Source organism: Dipodomys ordii, unplaced genomic scaffold (assembly GCF_000151885.1).
Source record: "Dipodomys ordii isolate 6190 unplaced genomic scaffold, Dord_2.0 Scaffold148, whole genome shotgun sequence".
Lineage (NCBI taxonomy): Eukaryota > Metazoa > Chordata > Mammalia > Rodentia > Heteromyidae > Dipodomys > Dipodomys ordii.
In genome coordinates, this window is record NW_012267364.1 from 2,403,772 (window position 1) to 2,427,716 (window position 23,945).

Below are 23,945 nucleotides of genomic sequence, written 5' to 3' on the forward strand. Positions count from 1 at the left end.
CAGTAGTACTTAAATGACTATGAGATCCTTGTCAGCTCCCACCCTCTGAAGAATTGAAAGTACTGGTTGCTGTGCCCAATGTTTGGGTAATAGGAGTGTATTTGCCAATTGCATCCCATAGCCCAAGAACTCTCTTGCCCAAGGCTCTCTCTGTTCAGAGCCCTGGATATGAGTTACATCACTGTACAAAGTAGAGGTGATCTGATCTCCTTGAGGAGTAGAGGGTAGGTAGGGAGCAGCAGGGTAGCTGATGTTTGGGAGTGGGGGAGGAAGAGAAGGGTCATGAGGTACAGTCTAGAAGCAAGCCTTGTTGTCAGCATTCTTCTGCTCAAACTTTTGTTTGAGCTCAGACACCAGTGTAGACTGGATGGGGTTTCCCAAGCCCTTGGGTTTGGGTGACTGCTGGGGTGGCTTGGAGGTGAGGGATCCAGAGACTGTAGGCACAGTCCAGTGTGCAGCTGTGCTGGGTGCCATTCTAGGGGCTGGTGGAAGAGCTGGAGCCTTGGGAGGTGGTGAGCTTCTTGCACTGTTGTTGCAGTTCTCGGTGGGCAGATCTTCTTTGAGAATGAACTTGGTAGCAGCCTTAGCCCTCCTGAACTTGAGCCACTCAACGCGGACTGTGCGGGGTGCAGGACTGGGCCTTCTTCGGAGCACACGATGCACAGGTAGGACCTTGTTGGACTTCTTGTTGCGCCAGAAAGTGGCAGTGGAGATGAGGACAGTTATGGCCACCACAACAGCCATGATGCCAGCCAACACACCCACAGCCTTCATGGGGTTGTCTTTGGTCTCTATCAGGAAGGCAGCCATGGAGTCTCGGGACAGTGTCTGGAAGACAGAACCACATCCTGCATTCAGCTATTCTCTCCTGCTATTCAAGAGGCCAGAATGGAGATAGGAGTTTCCTCCAGTTCCAGGAACCCCTTTGAGATAAGCATTGTGGAATTTGTTTATGTATGTATGTACGTATGTATGTCTTTCTATCTGTATATATGTATTCATTCATTTAGTGTTGGTGTTGGGGCTTGAACTCAGGGCCTTGAACTGGGAATTTTTGCACATGGCTGGCACTCTACCACCTGATCCATATCTTCAAATTCAGGATTTTGCTGGTTAACTGAAGGTAAGAATCTCTTGGATTTGTTTGCCTTGGCTGGTTTTCAACCTCTGTCCTCAGATCTCAGCCTCTTGAGTAGCTAGGATTATAAGAGTAAGCCAATGGTACCTGGCTAACTATAGATAGACTTCTCTTTTTTTTGCCAGCTGTATGGCCTGAACTCTGGGCTGGGCATTGTTCCTCAGCAATTCAGCTCAAGGCTAGCACTCTACCGCTTGAGTCACAGCACCACTCTGGCTTTTTCTGCTTATGTGGTGTTGAGGAACCGAACCCAGGGCCTCATGCATGCAAGGCAAGTACTCTACCACTGAACCACCTTCCCAGGCCCACTACAGACTTCTTTACAGAAAAAAAATACAGGCAGAGGTAGGATATTGCAAATCATACTCACAGAAGTGGGGACTCCTTTTTTTTCTCTGCCAAGGGCTATTTGAATATTGCATCAGTTGAGAGCCATACAAAATTATCCAGACAGGCAGATGGGTCATCAGCAACTGACCAGAAGCATACATGTCCAACCTATTGTGTACCCAGTGATTCTGCAGCCTGCAGTCTGGATATTTCCCATTACAAGTAGAATGACCTTTTTTAGATTAAACACTTCTGCTTTGAGATGGTAATTGAGGAGTGAATTTGATAAAAAGTCTTTATATCCACGTATGGAAATATTACAGCCCTTGTAGGGCTGGGAAGGTAGCTCAGTGGTAGAGTACTTGCCTTGCATGCATGAGGCCCTGGGTTCGATTCCTCAGCACCACATAAGCAAAAAAGAAAAAAGCCGGAAGTGGCACTGTGGCTCAAGTGGTAGAGCGCTAGCCTTGAGCTGAAGCGCTGAGGGACAGCGCCCAGGCCCAGAGTTCAGGCCCCATGACCAGACCCACCCCCAAAAAAAGACAAACCCCTTGTGTAAACATGCAAATATTTAAAAAATAAATAAATCTTTAAAAATCTTCTGCTTTATTGAATGTTGTCCTTGGAAGAGTAGGATATTGTTTATTTTTGATTGGGGGAGGCATTAAACCAAATTGCATCAGAAACCTCTTATTTTCTAGATACTTAGCTGAGAATTACATGTATTATTTTACCTCGACTTTTCAATAGCCATGTACTGAAATTCATTCTCCTTTATCAACTCAATCCACTCCAAAACAACAACAACCACAAAAACGAGACCATTCCCAAGCTTCTTACGGCAAGCCCCATATCACACACCAACTTAGCCAACATTCCCAGGTGTCTTCCCGCAACCCCAGCTCTGTCGGTCCCACCCTCCCATTTTTCAGAAAAGAGGCCTAGCAAAACTCCCAAAACACATCATGAAAAAGCACTGACACTAGAATTTCAACTCGATTACCAGCTTGGCAGACATAGATTGCTTTTGTTATCATTGAATGCCTTTTGGAGGAAGAAGATGGTCCTTCTCTCTTTGCCCATGTTGCCAAGAGGCAGGGGATAGCCCTCTGCCCTCTTTGTCTAGGTACCAACTGTGGCTTTGTACCTACCTCCGTGTCTGTGATGTCAATCTTCAGTAAGGCCGTGGTGCTGAAGGACGGCGAGCCTCGGTCCTTGGCCTGCACTTCTACAGACCACGTACAGTCTCTGTGGGGCATGGTGATGTTGTGTAGCGCATCTAGAGAGCGGATGGAGTTCTTGAGCGAGATCTCCCCTGTGTGCGCATCAATGTCAAACACATTGGCTGGCTCTGCACGGGTGATGGAGTAGTCCACTAGGTTGTTGGGTTCCTCTGCGTCCTGGTCTGTTGCCTGTACACAGGGTAGGACACACAGAGATGGGCTGGGCGCCAAGACATTTGGGCACACTGACTAGGTGAGCATGGAGTGAGTTTTAGTGAGTAAGGAGCTGGCTGAGCTGATGGGAAGTGTTTAGATTCTATCTGGAGTGAGTTGAGGTGGGAAAGGAAAATGTGTTGTTCTCTACTGTGGCCTTGGGGCCACTTAAGGTTTATTATGTAAGTTACATAGTTCCATTCATAGAAGGGGTCCAGGAAAGCATGGATATTGAGTGACAAGAAGTGAAAAGAGGGGACTTGGGGTTCTGTTTTTCTCTCTCTCTCTCTCTTTTTTTTTGGTCCAAAATCAGGACTCAAACTCGGTACCTGATACTTTCACGAATTGACTAGCACTCTACCAACTGAGGGATGCCTCCAACCTCTTGGATGGCTGTCAGAGTTAATGCTTTCTACACATTAGGAAAAGCAGTGCTTTGAAGACAAGTAGCCCAGCTATGGACACTCAGACAAGTCAGACACAACCTCTCTGAGCCTCGGGTTTGCATTTATGACATCTTTCTCAGAGGACCTGTCTGGGGTTAGTGTGGAGATGAGTTTCTATAAAGTACCTTGTAGTCCATCCCCCTCCCTGAGAGTATAATACATTTTATAATAAACTAAATGGTTATGTTCAGAGTCTCTCCCAGTCGTAGGAATGGGGCTTTGCAGGGGCGATCATTTGCCTGTAAAACTTACCTCAATTCTCACTGGGGTCCCCAACACCATCGTCCTTTCTTGGATGCTCTTTCCAAACTGGGGGTAGTGATCATTGACATCGAGAAGCGTGATGAACACCTCAGCCAGGCTGTACCTGCCCTCCATGTCCTCTGCTTTCACATAGAAGTTGTACCTTGAAGTAGCCTCAGCATCCAAGGTGGCCCAGGGCTGGGTGTAGATAAGTCCGGTGGACGGGTGAATCAGGAAGCTGCCAAGCATAGAGAGCTCAGGCACAAGTGCATACATGTCTGCAAACAGTCATGCTTACATGTGCACACATGTCCGGGCCTCTATAGCACACCCAGGCTTGCACACACATGAGACATGGTTCAGCTTCTTCTTCAAGGCATCTCAGCTGACCCTCTGTTATCCTTGCATTCTGAATCTGAGAAGTGGGTCTGCCAATTGGTGCATCCATCTACTGCTAAGGAGTTTAACGTTCTGAACTGCAGCCCTTCCTTTTCTCCCACGGTCTGCTTCTTTCTGAGCCCACTTCTGTTTGCCTGGCTTTGGAGGCCATGGCCCCCAATGCCAGGCTGGGACCTTACCTTCTTCTTTCTCAGTCTCTTTACTGTGTGTGGCCCCTATTCCTCTGCCTCAGACTCCTCCATTACTTTTCTCTGCCTCTTGCTCTCTCCCTACCTTGAGCCCTGGAGATTCCTCAACCCAGGTTCTTAACCCTTTTAAGCTTTTCCTGCCGTTAATTGCTAGAGACCCTCACCACTCAAATCCTCTGCCTGAAGCTCTGCCTGGGATACTGGATGTACTTACACGTCTGCTCCAGTTCCATAGATGGAGTATTTGACTTTGCCCCAAGGTCCTGTGTCTGGATCCACAGCCTGGAAGAAAGAAAGCTCACAATGGTATCTGCCGAGTAGCCAGGCAGCTCCTGGAGTTGAAGGAGGCTTCCAATGGAGAGAAGAGGAGCCTAGGGCTCAGCAAGCAGGGAGTATCTGACTTGCAGATTGCTCTAGGACTATAGATTTCTTCCAGGGAGGTGCAGCATTGGAGGCAAAAGTTTTAAATCTGGAAAGTCTTTATTTCTTCTTTGTAAATAAGAAAGAAAAAGGTATGGGTCCCCTTACACCAGCCCTGAAATGTATACAAAGGTCCCCCTTAAAAACAATGAGAAATAAGTGGCTTCTCTATTGTGGCCTGGCTACTTGCTTCTGAGTGAGTGCATGGTGGATGATGAGCTATCTCCTCATGAGTAGCTTAAGAGAGATTGTGACTCCCATCTTGCTAGGAGATCCTCTTCCCTTTCTGACCTCCTGCCACATAAGCTGTGACAGAAAACACAGAACTCACTGCACAGAGGTAGAAACAGAGGCTAGGAAAGTGCAGCAGCTTGTTTAGAAACTAGTCTGTGACCTTTTAATTTGAACCAGAACCCCATTTAAACCAACCCTAGGCCCTGGGCAGATCCCCAGCTTACTGTGACAGCCACCACGTTGGAGCCTCCTGGGGTGTTCTCAGGGATCCTGGCAATGTAGTAGTGGGAAGTGAACTTGGGGACATTGTCATTGGTGTCCAGGAGCTGGATCACGATGTCTGCAGTGGAGCTGAACTTCTCAGGGGTGTTTACTTCAATGGCCAGGAGCTGGGAGAGGAAGGAGAATCAAAGGCTTGTTTGGATGGGGCCACCTTGCCTCGAGACTTCTCGCTGTCTCCCCAGAACTGATACTGCATCCACCTGTCTCCCATTCCACCCTCACCTGCCATGGGGCCGTTCCAGCCATCCTCTGTGAGACTTCACATCATTCTGCTCCGATGAGTTGTCAATCCCAGCATTCTTACCATGTACATGTGTCTTTGGGCCTGCTTATTTTTGGTGTTGCTGCTCCACTTATCTGTATATCCCTCTCTAGTTCCAAGTTTCCTACTCTTTCGATACGTTCATTTCTCCAGATTTTTATCAAGGATTCTTATTAGCTCTTCAAAGGAAATTCTAGGTAAACATTCATTGGGGTGGCCATGAAATCTTTAAATTAAGGAGAGATTTTGTTTTTAAAACAAAAAAAAAAGGAAGCGTGGCTCAGTGGTAGAGAACTGGCCTAGCAAGCAAGAGGCTCTGAATACAAGCCCCAGTATCACCAAAAAGAACAAAACAGACAAAAGGCAAAAAGGGTACAGATCTGTCTCTCTCTTTCTTTCTTTCTTTTTTTGTCAATCATGGGGTTTAAACTCAGGGCCTAGGCCCTGTCTCTGAGTATTTTTTGTTCAAGGCTAGTGCTTTATCACTTTGAGCCATAGCTCCACTTCTGGTTTTCTGGTGGTTAATTGGAGAGAAGAGTCTCATGAACTTTCTTGCCCAGGTTGGCTTCGAACTGTGATTCTCAGATCTTAGCCTCCTGAGTAGCTAGGATTATAGGTGTGAGACTCCAGTACCAGGCCATACCTGTCTTTTTCATATCCCTTTGTGAAATTCTCCACTTTTCATTATTTAAATGTGGACTATTTCTCCTTATGTTAATTTCAAGGAATTTTATCTGCTGGTTGTTTTTGTTTTTTGTAAAAGAGAAAAAAATCTTTCATTCCAGCATATTTTCTTTTGAAGATGGGAATGTAGTAAAACTGTTGTATATGGGGTACTAATTTTGTTCTCAACAGTGTTAGCAATTTTTCTGTATTTCTAATAGGTTTACAGTTTTTTCTCTTAGATTTTTAAGGAAATAACGTTCCTTACATATAACATCCTTTCTAATGTTGGCAGATCTTATTGCCTTTCTTTACCCAGGAATTTTGTTATTCCAAACATTGAACTAAATGACAGTTGTGATAGCAGACAGTAATGTTTATTTGTTTTATAGTGGCACTAGAACTTGAACTCAGTGGCTGGGTTTTGTGCCTTAGCTTTTTCACTCAAGTCTGGTACTCTACCTCTGTGCCACAGCTCCAATTTTAGCTTATTTTGCTGGCCAACTGGTGATAAAAGTCTCATGAATTGTCCTGCCTAGGAAGATTTTGAACCATGATCCTCAGAGCTCAGCCTCCTAAGCATAGTCATACTTTGTTCCTACCTTTAATAGTCCTTTAGCGATAATTCTTCCTAATGCATGCTATGGGTATGTATGTTTGTGTATGTGTGATTATAAATAATTATTTAAATCATCCAGTAAGTTATTATTTTCCCATTCTGCAGGACCTAACATATATGTTAATATATAATTAGCATTGTTTATATATATTTATAATTTTATATAATTACAAATACCAAAGTAGAATTATCAAAATAAATGTCAGATGTTAAAGGCTCAGGAGAAAACATCTGCCTCGATTATTGGAGTTTCTCTTGTGTATCTGTTAAAATGGCAAACTCCAACCCTTACATTCCTGGAACTGTGAATGGTCTTCGAAGTGGTCTGTTAGTAATTCTTCTCCTCTTACCCCGACCCACCACCTGCTTCCCATGAGACAGAGGAGCAGAGGGTTTGGAAGGAAGAGCAGGGCCAGGAAGAGAAGGGAGTAATTTATCCTCCTGATGCTGGAATGAGTTTCTGTGATCCCTCTCTCCCCACTCATGTAAGGAAGTGCAAAGCACTACCTACCTTGAAGGTTAACACCTTGGACTTTTCAAAGTCAATGGCAGCAGAGTTCTCCACGATAATGGTGACTTGGGCTTCGTTCAGGACAGTCTGTGGGACCACGCGGAAGATGCCTCCAGGTCCCACCAGCCGCAAGTTAAATTTGGCATTGGCTCCCTGGGAAGTAGAGTTCGGGAAAGGAAAATGGAAGACGCGTAAGAACAGAAACACATTATTTATTTCAAGCTGGGTGGGGAGCCTTCCTGGGCCCTTAACTCTGAAAACGTGAGTAAGTAGTTTTTCCTTCTACAGGTTTAAGCAAGCTAACAAACAGAGCTGGACCAAGGTTATGGCAGGACATATGGGCAAACACCTCTTTGGAGAGTCAGAGGACCTTTCATTTGACTGGCTTTCATTGTTTTCTTAGGGCCTGGGTGCTGTTCCTAACCATCTTTTTTCTCAAGGCTAGCAATCTACCACTTGAGTCACAGCTCTATGTCTGCCTTTTTGGTGACTAACTGGAAAAAAGTGTCTCACAGATTTTCTTGCCTAGGTTGGCTTTGAATCTTGATCCTCAGATCTCAGCCTTCCTGAGTTGCTAGGATTACAGGCATGAGCCACACGTGCTTGGCTCGACTTTCATGTTTTGATTGTGAATACACTTAGACCAAACAGATCGTGTTGGATTAGGCACCATCCTTCCACTCTCCCTTGGCCAGATCTTCTCGTCCCATTGTTTTTCTACTTGTCTGGCTTATGCTACATTAACTCTGAGGGTTGATGCAGACCCCATCAGTTTTGAGGGCAGGACCACGCACCTGGTCAGAATCATTGACCGTGATCTTGAGGCCTCGCAGAATCTCCCCCTGCGGTGGATGCTCATCCATAGACAGCTCAAACCTGTTCTGGGGCCCACTCTCTCCATAGAATGTTGGTGGGTGGTTGTTGAGGTCCACTATCCTGATGGTGACTGGAACCATGGCCTGGGCAGCGAGGCTTACCACAGAGCTGACCTCTGTCACCTGGGGATAGGGACAAGTAGACATGGCTGTGTGTCCAGTGGAATTTGTTTTCTTTTTGCCAGTTCTGGGACTTGAACTCTCAGCATGGGTGCTGTCCCTGAGCTTTTGTGCTCACAGCTAGCACTCTACCACTTGAGCCATAGTTCCACTTGCAGCTTTTTGTGGTTACTTGGGGATGTTTCATGGACTTTTTTGCACAGGCTGGCTTCAAACCACAATCCTCATATCTTAGCCTCCTGAGTAACAGAGGATTATAAGCATGAGCCACTGGCTCCAGGCTTCCGGTGGAATCTTATTGGTCCCTACAATATTGCTTCCTGACATGTATACCCGGTTCTATGCCAGATACTTTGTGTGAGCCCCTCTCCTTGGGGTAGACTGGCTTAGCAAGTGTTTATAATTTACAGCATATAGTAAAGATGACAAGACAGATTGCAGTTAGAGTATAAGAAACTCTAACTTCCGTTTTTCTAGCATAATCTCCTTTGCTGGCTTGGAAAAAGTCTATCTGACAAAGAACAAATGCTAGCCCACATATCAGGCAACTGAGTCATGCCAATAACTAACCAAACTAGGAAGGTAAATCTTTCCCCAGCTGAGCCTCCAGATGAGAACTCAGGCCCAGATGACACTGTAATTGTAGAACTCATTGGAGAGACCTTGGAACTAAAGACCCAGGTATGAATGGGTCAGATAGAAATGTGTGCCAGACGTGAATGTGTATTGTCTCTTTTGTCTGTGTGTGCCAGTACTGAGGCTTGATCTCAGGGCCTAAAACTTTGTCCCTTAGCTTTTTTGCTCAAGTCTAGCGCTCTGCCCCCTTTAGCTACAACTGCACTTCTGGCTTCTTGGTGGTTAACTGGAGCTAAGAGTGACTCTCATGGACTTTTCTGCCTGGGGTGGCTTTGAACTGTGATCTTTAGATCTCATCCTCCTGTGTAGCTAGGATTACAGATGTGAGCCACTGGTGTCCAGCCAATGTATGTCAACTGAAACCATAACATTTGGGGGAATTTATTTGGAAGCATTAGAGGTTGCTAAGCAGTGCTGAAGGCCCATAGGACCTCATAAATCATGTGACAAATGTCATTTGTTCCTCTTCTACCTCCTTTCCCTTGTTTTTTTATTCATTTAGTCCAAGACCAGGATTCAAACTCAATATATTATCTGATGCTTTTACTCAATTGGAGGCACTGTGCCACCTGAGCCATGCCTCTGTCCCCAGGGTTAGTTATTCATCCCCCTTATTCTGTGAGTGAACTCTGGCTCAACCAGAATGCTTTTTTTTTTTAAATAATGACCCTCCCTGGACCCTGCATCTTCACAGCTGGCAGTTGTCCTAACTTCCTAACTGTCCCTTCTCAGAAGCCTGTGCCTTCTTTGTTTTTAATAATATTTATTGTTTTTATAAAAGTCATGTACAAAGGGATAATAGTTATTAAATCAGGTTGTGAGTACATTTCTTTTGGGACAGTGTCACCCCTTCTCTCACTCTCTCCCAGTGTTTTCCTCCTGTACCCATCCGCAAGTTGTATAGTTCATCTTCAGCATAGTGTCTGGTGAGTACCACTACTGCATTTGTTCACCCTTGGTCCTTCCATTAGCCCGTACCTTCTTCTCCACTTCCTATCTCCACTGGATTCTCACCTGTTCCCCACTTAGAACCTTCACACAACTTCTACACTGCAGCCACTGCAACCAGTTTTCCATGTTTCCAAGGTCTAAGGTGACTCGGTTCTCTTTGTAACCAGAATTCTGCTCAAAACCTTTCAGTAATTTTTAGAATTCTGGTTACAAATGGAAAGCCACAGCATCATTAAGAATTAAAGCCAGAGGTAGGTACTTGTAGCTCATGCCTATGATTCTAGCAACTCAGGAGGTTGAGATTTGAGGATCGTGGTTCTGCCAGCCCAGGCAGAAAAGTCTGTGAGACTCTTATTTCCAAGTAACTAGCAAAAAGCCAGAAATGGAATTGTGGTTCAAGTAGTAGAGCACAAGCCTGGAGAAAAATACCTCAAGGACAGCACACAGGCCCTGAGTTCAAGCCCTAGGACCAGCACACACACACACACACACACACACACACACACACACACACAAAGATTTTGAGGGGGGGAGATGGTAAGGAGAAACAAAGGAGGAGGCAACAAAGCTTGATGTAATTGTAACCCCTCTGTACAATATTTTCACAATAAAAAAACTTATTCATTAAAAATGAGATTTTGAGAGATCAAAAATAGTGCATTATAAACTTGGTTAGGGGGGCTGGGAAGGTAGCTCAGCGGTAGAGTGCATGCCTTGCAAGCATGAGGCCCTGGGTTCAATTCCTCAGCACCACATAAACAGAAAAAGCCAGAAGTGGCGCTGTGGCTCCAGTGGTAGAGCGCTAGCCTTGAGCTGAATTGCTGAGGGATAGTGCCCAGGCCCAGAGTTTAGGCCCCATGACCGGCAAAATAAATAAATAAATAAATTTGGTTAGGAACCCTTCTAACAGCATCTGTGTGAATACACAAGTCACAGACCCTGATCTAGGAAAAATCCCCAATTCACATGCAAGCCTTGCTCTCCTGGGTCCCGTCTGGGATTTCTTCCTTGCTCCTGTTATTGCTGCTCATAGACTCTGATCCAGTTTCACTTCACTCTTGGCTAACCCCTACTGCAGCTCATGTGGCCAGCTCACAAGCTTTTGGCCTATTCCTCCCATCCTCAGCCCTCACTGCCAGTGTTCCTCCACAGACTGGATTCTAACCATACTGGATGCATTGCTGCTTTAAGCCTTCCTTTGCTTGCCTTTTCATGATTCCTGCTTGAAAATTCATGTTTCTCTTTTCTGGAGATATCACACTGATCTGCTGCAGTCTGATATAAGTGCTTCTTGAAGTGATATCTAGCTCCTTCTCCAGATTTAACCCCTAGGGAAGTTCTAGGAGGTCTGATCCCTTTTGTAGTTTTCCAGGGCTAGAGAGGAGAAAGGGTAGGCCAAGCGAAAGAAGCCTTACCTGTACATGCAGGTCATATACCTCTCTCCGGAGCTGGGCAGGGCTCTGCATCACGGAGATGACACCAGATGTCTCATTGATTTCAAAGGCACCATCGCTCCCTGTCAGAGATATGCCCTGCAGTTCAGCACAGGGCCACAGGAGGGAGCAGGGGAGGCAGAGTTGGGAGATGGTCTCTGTGCAAGTTTATTAGGTGCCATGTTTGGGATCAGGCTCCAGGTCTAGTTTTCCCAAAGACTGCAGCCACCCCAAGAACCCTGATGTCTGCTCAGCTTCTACTCAGGTGTGGGAACAGTATACTCCAGGGTTATGTGGGTTCCAGTCCAGGGCTGGTGATTTAGGGCACCTTGTTAGCACCTCTGAACCTCAGCCTTCTCATTCATTTACAGAGCTAATAGTAGGGAAATGTCACGATCTCATTGCATTTAATCCACTTAGCCCAACTATGTAAAAAATAAAAACCTGAAAGAATAAGGACAAAATGAAGCAATTCCAATAATATAAAAAAATATGGCTATGCATTACCATCCCTGAGAGCATGCCCAGTGTAAGAGGAGAGATTATTGCAGCCTGGGTTGCTCTCCAGCCCTGCATGGGACCCTCTGGAGGTACTGACAAGCAGGGATGGAGCATTCATTGCCTGAGGGGCCCAGCCCCTCCTCTCCAAGGCACCTTGCTCCCCTTAGTCCTGTAGGTTAAGAAACAGATCCTACAGAGGCTGGAAACTTCATTCTGCTCCCTTAGAAATTCAGAGCCATCGTCCCAAAGCTGTCCCGACTCACCATTCACGAGGCTGTAGAGGAGGTGGTTGGGTTTGCCCCGATCCCCATCAACAGCAACTACAGACAGCACCTCTGAGCCCTTTGGGGACAAAAGCAAGCTCCCTGAGGTTGATGCACATACTTCAAGTCTCCTCACTCTGGATTCTGTTCTATCACCGAGAAGAGGCAATGGTTCCACCCAAGAAAAGAGGCAGGCCGCAGGTGGCCTTGGCGTATGACTCTGTCCTTCTGGGATGAGAGGTCTCCATACCCACTGGCCTCCCAGGGCTAGAGAGACAGCGTGACTCCGGCTAGAGTCAGAGTTTGGGCTGCCCAGTGACTTTGGTTTCTTGACTGACTCCTGCTCATTCCATGCTATTTCGTCGGCCCTCGTTTAAACCCTTGACTTCCAGCTTCACTCTGCTCTCTCTGACATCTTATGCCTTCATTTGACCCAGAGGTATATGGGGGAGAGGTGAGAGGCTGGTGGAAGAAAAGTAGAGGCAGGTTGAAGAGAGGTGAGAAGAGTCTTAGAGCACCTCAAATAGCAGATCTCAGATCTAGGACTGGATCTTGTGGCCTTCAGGATACCATTCAAAGAGTTTTGGAAGAGGTAGAGCACAACTAGACAAGTCTAGTTGTCTGTAGCCCCTTTCTAAGCACTCTCCGTAGGTTCTTCCTTCTGGCCTGTCCACTCAGGGCCACATTCTAAGCCAGCACAGGTACAGTTTTCCCTTCTCAGAGCCTGTCCTGATTCTTGGCCCTTGACATTTCCCTCTACCCTTAGCTGTTCAGTGGGGGAGTCTGGGCCTCACTCAACTATCCTACAGATTTACACCATGGGCCTAAACATTTCATTCTCCCTCTGTGAGGTCTCTACTTTTTTATAATAAACTCAAGAATGATGAAAAAAGAGAGAAATGAAAGCTGAGAGGCCATTCTATAGTAAGCCACTGAGTCACAGCCCAATAAAGTCTGGCTTCAGCTTGGTCTTGTTTGTAGGGATCTAATGCTGTAGTTAGGGAACATATAGATGCACGGATGTAAAAAAAAATAAATGCATGGATGTACTCCAAGAAGGAAATACTCCAGGTGAGGTGTATACCACACGTGTAAGGAAGTGCCCCCATCTCTGCCCTACTGTGGCAGGAATTGCAGCGCCTGAGCTAAACTGGGAAGGAAAACCATAAGGTAGGTCGGAGATTTAGGAATTGCACTCATGAAGTGGCAGGGAGGCTGAGCCCAGGGGGCCAGGCTGAGGAGTGCAAACATTGGGGGCTTGTCCTGAGGCCACCAGAAGCCTGAACAGGAGGGAAGCTGATATGAACTTCCTGCTGGACCTGTGGGAAGCCCGGCATGCATCATAGTTCTGCAGCAGCTGATCATGGTAAGGCCGCGGGTCTGAGGATGTCTAGGCTATGGGTTTGGGGCTGGCAAGGCACAAGGAAACCTTTGGATGTGTGAGAAATGTTCTGCCTATGTTGATCCAGCCACCTGCCATCGCCCCATTTCCCACCAATTTCCAGCAGCCAATCTATGTGTCTGGGCTGGTGTAAGCAGGAGTGAATGAACAAATGTCTCAGCACACAGGAGCTACTACTACACATGTTTGTACAGGTTTCCTCCTCTCTCTTATTCTCCAGAAGTTAAAAAAAAAAACACAAAAACGTGTTTGTGGCCTGAACATGGATGAATCCAGGGTCAACTCCTATATGGGAAGGGCAGTCAATGGGACTTGGGAATTGCAAAGAACAAGGTAGGATGTGTCTGAAGGAGACACTGGACGAGGGGGACAACACCTACCGGCAGTGTGTCCTCATACACGTAGCCATAGTAGGGTGTGCCCACAAAGACAGGGGCTGTGTCTTGTACATCCTCCACGTTCACCGTGACAGTGGCAGTGGCTGAGAATGCCACATGGGCCCCTCGAAGCTTGCCTCCGCCATCCTAGAGAGGCATCCAGGACACAGAAGGAAGGTTAAGGAATACAAACAGGCTGGGCTCATGAGTCAGACAGGTTCCAGTTGGAATCTGACTTCTGCCACCTACTGGCTGTGAGGTCAGCTGCAGGCTGAGTGATGTCTGTGTGCTCCTGAAGTTCATTCTCCCTCCCCTTGCAGGGATGTTGGGACAATGGGATGATATGTGAAGGTTTTCTATCAGTGCTCAACACACAACAGATTCCTTTGGATATGGGATCTTTCCAGGAACATGGACTGGGCAGCCAGTGTCAGAAGAGAATAGGGTCAGAGGTAAATTCTCACACCCCACCAGCAACCAAGCCTCTCAAACCTCCTGATGACCTCACCTCCAAGCTATGCCAGGAGAGAGGCTTACCAGGAATACGACTTAGGCCCTCACTTCCATACAGGGGCAATGGAAGTGTGCCCAAGCCCAACCCTCACAGGGCAGCTGGCAGTTAGCACCATCTCCAAGCCCCCTGGAACAAGCTACAACAAAATGGATCAAAATGGCTCACAGCTAACAGGTGATCTGCAAGGGACTTCCTGTTAAAGAAATGGCTAGGTATTTTGGGGGGGGGGAGGGGAGATAGGTGGGAGGAGCCTGACTAAATACTGCTGATTCTCAGGTATGCTACTCTATTCACTCCAGAAATCTGGGGAATTTAGTTAAGCTTCCGGAGTAAGTAGATAAGGAAACAGAGGCTAAGAGAGAGTAGCTAGTTTCTGGGAGAAGAGGAATTGCGCAAGGGTAAAGAGAGGTGTCTACTGGCCAGTTTGTGATGCATATCTACCTGCCCCTCCTTAACTGTGTGTCAACCTTGTGAGGCAGAGGAGAGGCTGCCCCGCACTATTACCTTGGCAACCACAGTGACAAAGTGGGCCCGTGACTTCTCATAGTCCAGAGTGGCCCCCGGCTGGAGACGCAGAACTCCACTATGGCGGTCCATGGCAAAGTTGGTAGAGTGCAGGTTCTGTAACAGTTAATGAGTAGTTGGATGTCAGGGTGGAACTCGGGCCAGCCCCAGGAATGGACATTCTGCTTGTGATGGAAGTCTTGTCTACTCTTACAGTGGGCATTCTGGCCTGGAGGCCTCTGAGGTTCCATAGGAAGGCCTCTGGCTTTTCTGATCCCAGGGTCCTTCTTCATGGGCTTGACTGGGGATTTCTCCCCTCACACCCTCAGTCAAAGTGAGAATGTTCCCTTCCAGTAAAGCCTTAGCTTTTTTTTCATGGCATGGCTGGAAAACATGTAGCCTTGGGCTAAGATTGGGCCTGTTGGTTCCAGCATGCAGAAAATGCTACAAGTACCTGGGGCTTAACAGTCATGGAGAAGTTGAGAATCTTAGAGACCTTCAGATTCACCAAGCATGTGACTGTGGCCTGCTTCAGGTGGCCCCTGCTGGGGTGGGGCAGCAGGTGGTGAGCAGTCTGGAGCTGGCTGGCAGGAGCCCCTGCCTCCTGTGCTTAAGGCCCTTCTGTCTGGAGATGGTTAAGAGGCTAGGAGCCAAGCACTGTGACTGTGGCTTTCTATGTACCTGACCTTCACAGTAATCTAATGAAACCATGCTTTTATCTTTCCTCTTTTATAATCAAGAACACTGAGCTGGAAAAGTTAGGTAATGTGTTGAAATGACATGACTGGTAAGAGGGGGGAATCTCTTAGCTCCCATGGAGTCCAGGACATTTCTTCACAACCTGTGGTTTTAGGCACCAACCTGTACTGATTTGAAAATTAGAAAGGACTAGTAACCAGACACAGAGAGAAGAGGAAATGCTGCAGAAGTCACAGCCATGGGAGGGAGACGTGGCTCATTTCTGGGAAATCTAGAAAGGGGTAAGGGGTGTTGGGCACCTGTAGCTATGCCTGTAAATCCTAGCTACCCAGGAGTCTGAGATCTGAGGATTGAGGTTCAAAGCCAGCCTGGGCAGAGAAGTTTGTGAGACTCATCTCCAATTAACCACCAAAAATCTGGAAGTGGAGTTGTGGCTCAGTTGATAGAAAACTAGTCTTGATCAAACAAAGCTCAGGGATAACACCCAGGCCCTGAGTACAAACCCTATGACTGGATTCAAAAAGGAGGTCCAGAGCTACAAAGAAGAACCCCCCCAACTTTCATCAAAGTGACATGGATGGAGAATGGTAGGAGCTTGGGCCTCATAACTCTGCTTATTTTGAGAATTTCCTCTCATCCCTAGCTTAGATAGGTTTCTTATGCACTGAGGGTATCAGCACCCAGGCCTCCTGGGGAAATAGCTGGGGAACTGGAGGACTGTGAATCCTGGGGCCTCAAAGAGAGGGAGGGGACAGTCTCTGTCCCTCTCTGTTCCTGGTGTAGTCTTGAGAACAACAGAGGCACTGGTGAGAGAGGTGGAAAGGGACCAGGTGTCCCCTGGCTACATTGGGTATATGCCCCCACCTTACCTGCAGGAAATAGGTGACACTTCCTCCAGAGCCTGTGTCCTTGTCCACGGCACGAACCTTAAAGATGCTGCTTCCAGAAGGGGTGTCCTGAGGGAGGGGTCACAGCCACAAGGAAGGGTCAGGGTCAGTGACAAGATTCTCAGGTAATAGCTAGGGGCATGGGGGCCATGAAGCAGTGGGGGCCAAGGGAGGGGAGGGCAAAAATGGTGAGAAGATGGTGACCGTGTGAGTATGAGTATGCTCCCAACAAGGCAGGGCCAGCGGTGGAGAAGACATGGCAGATTGAAGCAGGGAAGAGGGGAAGGAAAGGAGGAGCAAAAAGATAAGGTGAGGAGCTAGGAATGCACTCAAAGGAAGAGGGGAAAAGAAAAGGTAAGACCTGCCTTTTTTTTACGGTTTAAATATGAAGTGGCAATATTTAAATTGACATATTTAAGTTCATCTGGAACCACTGAGACACAATGATTCAGTCAGTTAACTGAGCCATTAGCCAGAATGCTAACCTGATGGAGGCTATCAGATGAGAGTAAGAATGAAACATCTTTCTCCTGTTGAATGAGTAAACACTTGAAACTTTGAGAAGTCCTGACACAGACAAGGGACAGGGGAGAGAAGCCATGCTCTATGTTGTAGGGTAAGGAGAAAGCAAGGAAAGCAACTTGGTAACATAAGCATTCGTGCTTTGACTCAGTAACTTTAAATCTTGGGGTGTATCTTAAGGAAATCATCTTTCCATCCTGCTCTTTTCTCTCTCTCTCTCTCTCTCACTTTTTCTCTTCTGTCCTCTGTCCCTCTCACCCCTTCTCCCTCCCTTCTCTTCCCTTCCTTCTTATTTGGTTTTGTAGCACTGGGGAGTGAACATAGGTTTCTGAGTAGATAAGCAAGTACTCTACCATTGAGCTATCTCCCTCTCCTTAAAGAAATAATTCCTTTTCCTCCTTTTCTTCCTTCTCTTCCCCCCTCCTCCTCTTCCTCTTCCTTTTCTTCTTCCTCCTTCTCCCCATCCTACTTCTTTGTTGTTGTTGGTGGTGGTCATGGGGCTTGAACTCTGGGCATGGGCATTGTCCCTGTGCTCTTCAGCTCAAGGAGAGCGCTCTACCACTTGAGCCACAGCACCACTTCCAGTTTTCTAGTGTTTTATTGGAGATAAGAGTCTCACAGACTTTCCTGCCTGGGCTGGCTTTGAACCGTGATCCTCAGATCTCAGCCTCTTGAGTAGCTAGGATTATAGGTGTGAGCCACCAGCGCCCGGCTCCTGCTTCTTATTCTCTTCTTTACCCTCTTCTCTCTTGCTAGACAAGTACCCTATCACTTGAACCATGTTTCCAGCCCCTTGACTTTTAGTTTAAGTTTTGATAGGGTTTCATACTTTAACCTGACCCAGCCTCAGATTTTGATCCTCCTATTTCCTCCTCCCCAGTAGCTGGAATTACAACTATGTACCACCACAACTGCTACATAGAAATAATCTCAAAGAGAAAAAAAATCTGTTATGTACTTGAATCCCAGCACTACAGAGGGTCAGGTAGGAGGACCAGGAATTTGAGGCCAGTCTGGGCAGCATAGCAAGACACTGTCCAGTAAAAAAAGAAAGAAAGGAAAGAAGAGAAGGAATGAAAGAAGAAAGGAAGGAAAGAAAAAAGGAAGGGAGCAAGGAAGGAAGGAAAGAAGTAAGAAAGGAGAGAAGGAGAGTATGCTTAGTATTCGGTGTTTATTACAATAGCAAAAATTTCAAGGTTAAATATCCAAGCATAAAGGAATGATTCAGTCAGTTAACTGAACCATTAACCAGAATGTAAGCTTGATGGAAACTATTAAATTGATGGTCACTCAAATTTTATAGTCAATGAAGAAAGGGCTTATGGTATAAATTAAATGAAAAATAGGACATAGAAAGCATAAGTTTAAGTACAATCACAATTATGTTAATAAAAAAGAAAAAAACAGAAAAATAGTAGAAGGAAATACATTTAAACTTAACTCTTAAATTAGAGGGATCAAGAGTAATTTTTTCAGTCTTTCTCCCCTACTTTTCTATACCATATTTCTACTAAGTATGCACCCTGATTATAATGGAAAGTACTAAGTGGATATTCCTTTGGCCAAAGAATGCATGGGAAAACCTGGTGCTAGTAGTTTATGCCTGTAACCCTAACTACTCAAAGCTATCGCAGGCAGAAAAATCTGTGGGGCTCTTATCTTCAAGGAACCAGCAAAAAGCTAGAAGTGAGGCTGTGGTTCAAGTGGTAGAATGCCAGGCCTGAGCAAAAAAGCTAAAGGACAAAGCCCAGGCCATGGGTTCAAGCCCCAGTACTGCCCCTCCCCAGGGACAGATTAGATAGATAGATAGATAGATAGATAGATAGATAGATAGATAGATAGATAGATAGATAGGATAGTTAGACAGATTGCATGAGAGGTCACCGTGGCAGAAGTAGGGGGAAGACACAGCAGCCAGCGTTCTCTAACGATTAGCAGGTGATGGGCAGGTGCTTTGCAGTCCAGACTCAGGTTCTCTGGGTCATGATGCAGACCATGGGCTTTCTTCAGAGCATCTTCTCTGCCCAGCAGCTCTACTCACCTCAGGAACCAGGACGACATAGGGCTGCTGGACGAAGCTGGGTGCCTCATCATTAGCATCGGTCACCAGGATCACAACTTTTTCTGCCACCTGAGAAGGGCAGGAGACCAGGAGTTAGGACATTGAGACCTTCTAGTGGATAAAGGTAATTGGCTATTAAGACTACTAGGAATATACTCCTGCCATAGTTTCTCCCCCTCCCCACACTTTCTCTTCTTTGTTTTGTTCATTCAGTAAATACAAATAAAATGGATCAACCACATCCTGTCGATCATTGAGTCCTGTTCTAGAGAAAGAGACTGTCTGATGGCAGTGGCCATGGTGGCTTAGATATGGAGCAAAGATCAACATAGAGAAGAAGGTGGAGATGTCATTTGGGGTGACAATGCCAGTGTGCCAGGTTTGGAGAGCATGGACCCACTCCCCTTCCAGGGCATGCTGTGTACCGTGGCCTGCATAAATGCATTGCTCAGGACTGATCACTAGAGCTAGAGGCTCTAAAGAAAGCCTCAGCCCCGATGTGTGTAGCACACAGGCTCCTGGGAGGGCTGCGTACTAGTCCTGAAATGAGTTTGCCTTAAGTACAAAGGTAGAAAAGTAGGCGGGGAAAATGGGACTGTAGATGCAAGGGCAAAGAAGGGTGAGATGCATGGTGTGATTGCAGAGAACAGGAGATTCCTGTCTCTGTGGTTGTAGGGTGAATGGGTGAACAAAAGCCAAGAGAGGCAGGTGGCATTGGCAGGAAGCCCTGATCACCTGAGGGACATGTGGTGAGGTGAGGGAGGGCCAGCAGCTGGCATTTGGAGAGCCAAGATCTACATTTATTTCCTAGTGATGGTAATTTGAGGATGAGTTGGGTTGGCTGGGGAGTGTCTGGGACTTACTGCAGCAACCCTAGCAGGTACTAATTAGGGCGGGTACTAATTGGTGGCTGTGGGGCAGGAGGTGAAGGGAGACACCAGGGTGACTAGGTGTTCAGTTTGGACACCTGAGGAAGAGGCCAAAACCCATTTGGGAGAAGGCAGATAGGGAATGAGAAAGGCAGCTGCTAGGAGATGCCATAGGGCATGGTTTGACGCACCAGAAGCTCAGCTGAGAGAGCCTGCTATCTGTTTCCTTTCTCCATTTCTTCCTCCCCTCCTTCTTTACTTCCTCTCCTGCTTTCTCTCATCCCTCTCTCCCCCTCTTTCCCTTTCTTCCTTCTTCCCCTCCCTTCCTCTCTCTTCCTCTCTTCCTTACTTTCCCTCCCTCTTTCTCTCCCTTTCTTCTTTTCCTCCTTCCCTTCTGGTCTCACTGTGGCCCTGTGGGCCTTCTCAGGCCTGACTGTATGCAGCCAGGGCCCACTGGAGCAACACTCACCAGGTTCAGGCCGTCAGAAATGCTGATGATGGCTTCAATCTCGTCCTCTCTCTGTAAAGCACAGGGACTGAGTGAGGAGCCTGGGATCTGACAGGTCATCCTGGACCAGAGTTTAGGCCAGGCTCTCCCTGTCCCCGTGAACCAGCAAAGAAGGCAATCCTTTCCCCCTTTTCCCTCCCTTATCTTTTCTATGTCTCTCCATATTAAAGAGTTTGGACAGTGGTCCAGATCCAGTGTCTCCAGTGCTCTGTCTCCTCAGATGTGGCTGAGACTGCCATGAGATCACTAGATCAGAGGATGCAGGGGCTAACCACCGACAGAAGACTCCACCTCTGAGTCCCCTCACAGTCTCTCCAAGTTCCCTTTCCTTTCTCTGCCCTACACTGTAGCTAGATAGTGGATTCCGCCATTGAACAAGAGGTAGCCCCATAGCAAAGGTCCAGCTTTGTGGCCAACTAAACTGACCAGTCAGCTGTAGGTTCTTAATTGGGAGAGAAAGCCCACTTTCCAACCCTGTAGGTTCAGAAGGGCACAGACAGGAGTTTTTCCAAGCTCGACCACTCTCTTTCTCGGCATGTGTGCTACACGAATCTCCTGTGGCTTATAGTGCCTTTCCAAGCACTGGCTTGAAAACAAGATTCTTGAGAAGGTCTCTTTCAGAAATTGCAGCATACAAACAGATTGCTCTTAATGGCTCCATCCTTGAAAGCTAAGCAGGGCTGGCAGATGTTAGGGGTCCCATTATTTACTCTGGGTGAGTGAAGTTTTCTCTGCTAATGAGAAATGGAGCTGCTGGGGTGGAGGAAGACAGCCCTTTCCTCACCCCTCACTCTGCAGGAGGGCCTCATGCATACCAGCAGGGCCCATCTAGAACATTCCAGTTCACCAAGTCAAGCCAACAGCAGCCCCAAAGTACTCCTCAAATTTTCTCCATACCTCTCTGTCCAACTCCTCTACTAGAGTGATGTTTCCAAAATTGGGGTCAACAGAAAAGACGTTTCTAGTGCCGGGGTCAAAACTGATGTGGTAGGAGAGGGGGTCTCCCTCAGGGTCTGTTCCATTCAGGGTATATACATGAGATCCTGCAAAGAGACACAAGGGCCTGGGAGAGCAGCTTAGGACCTGGGACCCAACCTTCCCTTTAAAAGCACCAGTTGCCATGTCTGTAATCCCAGCTCCTCAGGAGGCTGACATCTGAGGCTCTCGGTTTGAAGCCAGCCCAGGTAGGAAAGTCTGTGAGACTCTATTAATCACACACACACACACACACACACACACACACACACACACACACACACACACACACAACCTGGGAGTGTAGCTATTGGCTTGTGTTGTAGAGCAAAACAAAACAAAACAAAAACACCTGAGACAGTGCCCAGGCTGTGAGTTAAAGCCAAGCACACACACATACACACACACACACAAAACACACATCCACACCACACACACACACACACACACACACACACAAAGTGGCAAATGCTCAGTGTTAAGGATTCAACTGTTTAGAGTGAATATTCAGTTCAGTGCCAAGGTTACATCCCCGAATGGGGCACTCATAAATGGCCTCACCCCTGCTGGTGGCTTCCAACTTTAAAAAAAAATCACTAATCTTCACAACTATTAGGTGTTATCAGTCACACACTCAAGATTGTCATCTTCCATATAGTCTACAGAGGAAGCTGGTATGTCTAATAGTACCAACTTTACTTCCTTCTGCCTGCACCAACTGCTCTTCCAGGAGGCAAGTCTAGGGGGCTCCTTGGGATGGGTGTGGAGACAAGCGGAAAAAAGCACTGACTACACATGTGTAGCACTACTCCCCCCCCTCCCCACTACCCATGCCCAGACTGGCTCTTAAAGGTTTTCTGAATGCAGGTGAATCCTCTCTCCCCCTCTCCCCACTGTGATATATCTCAACCATTCTTGGCTTGTGGGTTTGGGGTGGGCTTTTTTTTTTTTTTGGTTGGTTTGTGTGTGTGTGTGGGTGCTGGTCCTGGGTCTTGAAGTAAGGCCATGGGCACCCCTTAGCCTATTTGCTCAAGGCTAGTATTCTACTACTTGAGCCACAGCTCCACTTCTGGCGTTTCAGTGGTTAATTGGAGATAAGAATCACATGGACTTTCCTGCCTGGGCTGGCTGCGATCCTGAGATCTCAGCCTCCTGAGTAGGTGGGATTGCAGGCTTGAGCCACAGTGGCGCCCCGCTTGACTTGGTAGTTTTCAATCCAGAGATCTGAGGTTGTGCTGAAGATTGCACAATCTTTTAGCAGCACCTTTGAGCCAGTCTGCAGCCTGCAGCCTTGGGTTCTGGTCCTGATCTCCAGGAGTGGCTGGCCTTCCCCTCTTGGGTCACCACGGTAGCAGTGCCCGCTTTTTCCTCTCACAACTCTGGGGAATTCAAAGCACAAGCAGGGCACCTCGGGGAGTGCACAACCTGGCACCAAATGCCATTAGTTTGGTTCCTGAATCCAGGGGGGATGGGATGGTGTGAGGGAGGGGTTGCAGTCAATCCAGGCTCCTTACCTACGGGGGTGTCCTCCGGGAGGCTGAACAGGGCCATGTTTCCACTGGTGCTGCCCAATCCATTGTCAAAGAAGTGGGGGGCAAAGTTGGGCTGGGCTAGGGAGAGAAGACAGACACTCAGACACCCAGAGACAGAGAAGGGAGGGACACCCGCGCAGTCACTCTTCAGGACCAGTGGGCAGCAGGATGCTCTGACTCCCTGTATGCAGTGCCCTGAGGGTGCCCACTGGGGCACCCTGAGGAGGGTCCACTCCTGCACCTCACTTTCTGTGGGCCTCAACTAGCTTCAAGCCTGTCCGGGACCTAGAGCACCAACCCATCTCCATCAAAGAACGGACAGGGGAGCCTTGCCCAGAGAGGAGCAGCGACCTAGCTATGGTCACACCGCGAGGCAGGGAGACAGGACCTTGTCCCTGGCCCCACACACCGCCGGCGGGCGGCAGAGCAGCCGAAAATCTCCCGCCCAGAGTCAACTAGAGGCTGAGTGCAGCGGAGGGTCTCAGCTCCAGCACGATCGGCTCTTGGGGAGCGCTCTGGCAGCGCCCCACTACTGGGACTGGACTTGGTAGCTGGAAGGCTCCCCATGCCTGCCCACCTGAGTCCAGGATCCAGGATCGTGGTAGCGCTGGAGCCCCAGCAAGAAGAAATGGGGGGTCCCCCGGCCCCCTTTTCCCCCTCCCCGTCCTTTCCACTCACCCAGGCAGAAGTGCAGCAGCCCCAGGGCCAGGGCGGCCCGCGGCTCGCGCCTCATGTCTCCGCGGGCCGGTGCAGAGCCTCGCCGCCGGGACGGGGCGCAGGAGCGCGGAGCATGCTCTGGGCGCACGGCGGAGCGCGGACCTCTGCTGGGCGCGCGAGCGGCGGCGGCGGGAGGGGCGAGGGGCGGGAGGGCCGGGTGGTGCGAGGACGCTAAGCGGATGACGCCCCTGGGATCCGCGCAGCCCGAGGGCTCCTGCCGGCCGCCTAATGAGGCCAATTAGTGGGCACGGAGCACGGGGACCAGCCGCAGCCGTGGTGGGGAGGGAGGGTGTGCCCAGAATGCCCTCCCTCCTACCACCCCACTTTGCCCCTGCCTGGCTCTCAGTGGGACTCTGGGGGGTGGGGCACTGTGAAGCAGGGATGGAGCTGGGGAAAGTCTTCCTGCCGGTGGCCCAGGGCCACAACT

At 48.0% G+C, this 23,945-nt stretch overlaps 1 protein-coding gene across 1 annotated transcript; it reads right to left on the reverse strand.

The window, feature by feature from the left end:
• Positions 1-294: 294 nt before the first annotated feature.
• Positions 295-23,534, reverse strand: Cdhr1 (cadherin-related family member 1). The gene is made up of 17 exons (XM_013032065.1): positions 23,480-23,534; positions 22,784-22,879; positions 21,192-21,337; positions 20,256-20,306; positions 18,897-18,986; positions 16,316-16,402; positions 14,748-14,864; positions 13,733-13,876; positions 11,951-12,029; positions 11,169-11,269; positions 7,966-8,169; positions 7,172-7,324; positions 5,059-5,223; positions 4,395-4,462; positions 3,603-3,831; positions 2,620-2,880; positions 295-828 (listed from the first exon to the last, which is right to left on the reverse strand). Exons 1-17 carry the CDS (start codon positions 23,532-23,534, stop codon positions 295-297), a joined length of 2,580 nt encoding a protein of 859 aa, XP_012887519.1.
• Positions 23,535-23,945: the final 411 nt, after the last annotated feature.